At 46.9% G+C, this 5,351-nt stretch overlaps 1 protein-coding gene across 1 annotated transcript; it reads right to left on the bottom strand.

The window, feature by feature from the left end:
• Positions 1 to 461: 461 nt before the first annotated feature.
• On the bottom strand, positions 462 to 4,844 carry LOC125519001 (F-box protein SKP2A). Its single transcript, XM_048683888.2, has 5 exons — positions 4,414 to 4,844; positions 3,159 to 3,452; positions 1,852 to 2,200; positions 1,632 to 1,773; positions 462 to 1,066 (listed from the first exon to the last, which is right to left on the bottom strand). The coding sequence occupies exons 2-5, from the start codon at positions 3,416 to 3,418 to the stop codon at positions 678 to 680; spliced, it is 1,140 nt and encodes a 379-aa protein (XP_048539845.1). The 5' UTR covers positions 3,419 to 3,452; positions 4,414 to 4,844; the 3' UTR covers positions 462 to 677.
• Between the last annotated feature and the right edge of the window lie 507 nt (positions 4,845 to 5,351).

Here is a 5,351-nt window from a genome sequence, read left to right as displayed (position 1 = left end):
ATCGAAATATCAAGAACTAAGAAGTTCATACCCAACTTCGAGATGATCTACCTGTGGGCACTTCATAGCACATGATTATTGTGCTTCTATCATGCCTTCTATTTACTTCATTTGGATATTTCGTGTGTTTGAATTTGAATAATAATTTTTGTAATGTTTGCGAACTGTGTGAACCTTAATTATTAAGTTTATTAAATTTGTAACTTTCTATTTACTTCACCTTTTTGCCCACTGTTCCCGCACGGTACAGGTTTGGCTTCTTGCCCTTTCATCAAAAGACAAATGGGCATTGCAACTTGAAAGTCTATTCTACTCCAGAACTCAAATGAGCTCGGGATGAACAGTAAATCCGAAAAAAATGAAAACATGTTCAGAAAATTCTGAAATTTTTTGGTGGCAAACATTGACAAATTTTCTGAATGCTTGCAAACTACCAATACCCAGAATCAACCGACAGATCCTTGTTGAAATCCACCAGATATATAGCATTGCAACTTCTTGCCAGTTTCAAGAATGGCAATGGGGGAGCATCACAGAGTCCTCATGATACAATAGTCCTACTACAACATTACATTTCCAGGTTAAGAGTTTATATACACGTCTTCCTCCAGGCCGGGACCAAACCTCCACCCCCACGAGGCACACGGCGTTCGCCGGAATCAAGAGCACGCGCATCCTCAGTACGCATGGCTGGTGGCCTGCAGGGCGCTTCCGGCACGGTGGCGCTGGAGGCCGCAGGCACAGTGGACGTTAGTCAGGCTGAGGCAGCCACTGATGATGAGGGAGTGCCTCTCCGGGCAGGTGTGGAGCGACGGGAAGGAGTCGCACACCGCCTGAACCGCGGGGGGCGTCAGGGCCGTGCACTGGCTGATGTTCAGGTTTGCCAGCCCATCGACGCCCTTCGAGCTGCTGCTGCTGCTCCGCGGGGTGCCCCACCTCCCTCGTTTGCTCTTCACGCAGCTGTTTGCGAGGGAGTACATGGCACGGTCGGTGATGTTCTGGCAGTAGTACAGGCCCAAAGATCGCAGGTACGGGCACCCGCTTGCTAGAGCAATAACACTCTCGTCTGCAGTGAAAGATCGGGTACAATTAGTGCTTGTCTAAGTTCTGAAAGAGTGACACAAAACATCATCATCTTAGCTCCTATTGGTTTTACAGTGGCTTTCGAAAAGCAAATATTAACAGTTGGTTGAAAGCATCTCAAAATCATGTTGGTTGAAAAGCAAATATCTAGCACTAAAATGAGTCTAGATACATCCATATCTAGACAAATCCAAGACAAGTAATTCAGAACGGAGGGAGTACATCATAGCAACCCAGGTGCCTCTGGGTGCTATTTTCATATCCAGAAGTACTCCCTCCGTCCTTAAAAGCTTGTCCCTCAAATGGGTGTATCTAGCACCAAGTTAGTGCTAGATATACATCCATTTGAGGCATCCATTTGAGGGACAAGTTTGGGACAAGCTTTTTCAGACGGAGGGAGTACAACCTAGAAGATTACCAATAATAGAAACAAACGTACCAGCAGCTTTGCTTCTCACCAATCAATGAAAAGCAATAGGTTATCCAAAGAACTAGTCAATGGAGAGCAATAGGTTATCGAAAGAACAAATCGTATATGTGGTAATTACCTGTTATAAGAACACATCCACACAAATCCAGGGCCCTGAGATCAGGGCAACCTGATGCCAAGCTGGTAACCCCTTCATCTGTGACATTGTCACACCAACCTAGGTTTAAAGTTTGCAGGTGCCCACAGTTTTGGGCTATGGCCTGCATCAAGATTTTCAGAGATTATTAAACAGAAGTTCATGAATACATGCTAAGAAAATCCTGGGCTAAGCGAAATACCTGCAAGGATTCATCAGTGGCTGCCTTTCCACATCCACAAAGATTCAAGCTCTTCAGGTTTTTACAGTGGCAACTAAGGTAGATTAAGGCACTGTCACTGAAACTGGAACACCCACTGATGTTCAGTTTTGTAAGCCGAGGACATCCGTTGGCCAGTGCATACAATGAACGGTCACTAAGCCGGAAACTTCGGCTGAGGTCTAACTCACGTAGATCATAACAGTAGTTGGCAACAGCCTCTACTGCACTGTCTTCAAGCTGAGGTTTGATTTGGCGAAGAGTGAGAACCTGAAGCTTTGTGAACTTGTGAGCAAATGATATTGTTAAGTTATTCATGTTCTGCTGGCACCTGCAGATGGTACAGATTTAGGTTCGACCAACAAATTCCAAAAGTACAGACCATCAACACCAATTATAAGACCATTAAAAGAACATGAATATACACTGGTAATGCTTGGTTGTGTACATGTGAGTTTAAAATGAAGAGAGAGAATACCAGAAGAGTTGTTATATTTGAAACGATATCACTTAAACCAATAGACAAGGAAGGATGGACGCAAATAACATAGGAGTGGTATTTCTTCACAGGAAACATCAAAGTGACGCATTAATTAATTAATTAGGAATTAAAATGAGAAAAAAAGGTCACATTGTTGGTGCCCCTCAGGGAAAATATGACATCCTTCTAAATTTACTGACCGGTTTGTCATGAGCATCATCCAACTGATAGAGCACCAACAAATGTGACCTTTTTCCATACTCTATTAATGAGAAGTTTCAAGAATCAAGGTAGTGGGTGGAAGGTTTCTCAGATTGTGACGCATACGCATGAACCCATGTTAGAAAGTGATAACTTCCATAAACATTAATTTTAGTTGTTGACTCATACTACAACATAATCGGCGTCTTGTTTTCAGAACCGAAAAAAGGGGTAAGGTGAAGACTGCAGCACCATTTAGGGCGGGTGGAGAACGAGTTGATGCCCATGGGTTTGGTTACTTTTCCTATGAAGGAGCATATGAATGGGTAATAGGAGACCGGATTTAAGAGCATGTCAGAGGACTAGAGAAAACAATCTAGTAAGAGCGACATGGTGTCATATCCGAATTTCTCAGTTCACGAGCTACCCCACCACCGTTTAATAATTAAAGCCAGGTTGAAGTATTCCAACAAATCTACATAATAAGGGCTCCCTTTACCTAAAGTGTGCAAATGCAATGTTGAGCAAAATTCTGCCCTCTTCACACGAACAGAACAAAACACCTGCTGCTCTGAAGAACTAGACTGAGAGATACGAAGTTACTCACCATGAGAGGGAAAGATTAGTGACCCCCCATCCTAACGCGTCGCGCCAGCCAGTGCAAACACCGGATGCCACAACGACAATTCGATCATCTCCAGCAACTGATATGATCCGCATAAGCAGCTCCATTGGAAGGTCCTTCCATCCTGACAACATAGGCATAGCGCCACCAGTTTCAGCCTGCCCCCTTCCACCACCGCTAGACACCATGAGGTTGCTGAAGCACGCATCCAACTGCCTGTCTACTGACCTCGCACTGACCATTTTCAATATTACTGCTTCAAGTATCAATGTACCCCTGCAATTACAATTACAGGCAATCCAATCAATAAAAGCAATCCAAGATAAAATGGCATAATATAGCAAACTATTCGACCTCTGCTTCCTGAAAACTAAGATAGGTGATAACAGCTGCATTCAGAGACGGCATAGCAATCAAGAAAAAAGTGCAAGGACACTGCTAACAATACAGATTTATTGAAAATGCATATAACAGCATAAGATTAAACACAGGTAGGCAGGACGGCACCAAGGTGGGTTAAACAGAAATAATTTATACAAAAATTGTTTAAGCACACCAAGTTCTTTATACTTGTCGAACTGAAATAGCCAATTAGGGGTAACGAACAGTCAGATGGGCAAGAATAAATTTGAGAATGTGAGGCTAATTATGTACCTATGAATAATTGGAAAAGAAATAACAGATGAGGACCTGAATGGGGATCCAGAACAAAGGTACAGCGCGACCACGGATACTGTGGATCAATGCTGTTTTCGTCGCATGGCAGGGAAATCTACGAGATGGAGAAGCTGGAAAGAATGTATCAAGAATCCACAGATGGAGAAGTGCGTACTTATAGAACTCTACCAACATGGCACCTTTCCGGCTTGGATTGGGCGAGGGACTTGCCAGTCACAATCAGACAGCAAGTCACATCCTTAAAATAAGGCGAGGGAAACATTGCGGAGGCTTCTAGGGATCAAGGTCTCGATTTCCTCTGACTTTTGATCAGCAAAGCAATAAAGCCGTCGAGCTCGCTAATCTAGGCTTACAGTACATCGGAAAAGCCGATTAATCGGGGTACAATCGAGACGAAGCCCGAAACTTGAGGAATAAATCGGGCAAAGAGGTCTGCTGAGAAATGCAAACAGACCCGGTGGTGCTAGCAAGGGACGAATGATCCTCCGGAGCACTCAATCCCGAGGAAAAAATAATCCGACAATCTGCAAGAAAAGATGAAGGAAAGATTGCGACTCACCTCGAGGACCTCGACCGGCCCGGAGCCAGAGACGGGACGCGGGTAGGGCGGTTGAACAGGGACGCCTGTGGCGACCTTGCACAGGGCCGAGACGGAGGAGGCCTTGAGGTGGCGAGGAGGAAGAAGCCAGGGGAGGGGAGGGGGGCGGACGCTGAGGAAGCTGGCGTGGCGCGCGCGTGCAGGGAAAGGGTGGCTATATCCGGCCGGCCGACTTTAGTAGGCGGCGCCGATGGCTGTGGCTTGCCGACACGCGAGGTGCCCGGCGGATGCGGGAGATTTTTCTTCCCTCCTCGCGCTCGGGGCGCGGGCGGGGGTGCGCGTTGGCCGGAGGGACGGACACGAAAGGGCCGCCTGGGGCGGCACGGAGGGGCCGGCGCTTTTTTTAACGTCGACAAAAAGAGGTTCCTTTCTTCCTTCCTCGGCCCGAGGGGCGCGGAAGGAATCGTTCGCAACGGAATAGGCCACGAGTTTCGTCGCCGTCGTTTTCGCTTCCGTGTTCCGGCGGAGTACTCCTCCGTTCCTCCCTTCCGCGTGTGCGTGCGTGCGTCACGACCTTGATCATCGGTTCCGGTGTCTCCGGCCGAGGAGATATGTATGCGTCCGCGAGTCCAGTAGGCTGCATCGTGTCTTTGTCGTCGGATCGCATCGCATGGCTCCGTGGCCAGCGGTGTGCCCATCCTATATAATTTGACGTGTACATGCCTACAAGGCACGGCGCTGCACCGAGCTTTCAAGTCCCACAACTGGCTTATCTCCGTGCAAGTGCAATGCAGCCGTAACGATCCGATCACGTTTGAATGGACTGCAGGTGGCCATGAGCAGCCTCTCAGCTTGCACACACACATTTTCGCGAGGACCTGCAGTGCTCTTCCATGACTTTTACTTAGAGCCCACCTCCGTGCTTGCTTAATGTTACTACTTAGGTAGTAAAACAATCC

The sequence above is a fragment of the Triticum urartu genome, chromosome 1A (genome assembly GCF_056163025.1).
Source record: "Triticum urartu cultivar PI428250 chromosome 1A, HENAU_Tu73, whole genome shotgun sequence".
Lineage (NCBI taxonomy): Eukaryota > Viridiplantae > Streptophyta > Magnoliopsida > Poales > Poaceae > Triticum > Triticum urartu.
The sequence above is the reverse complement of the archived record's forward strand: the minus strand, read 5'-3'. Positions and strand labels throughout refer to the sequence as shown.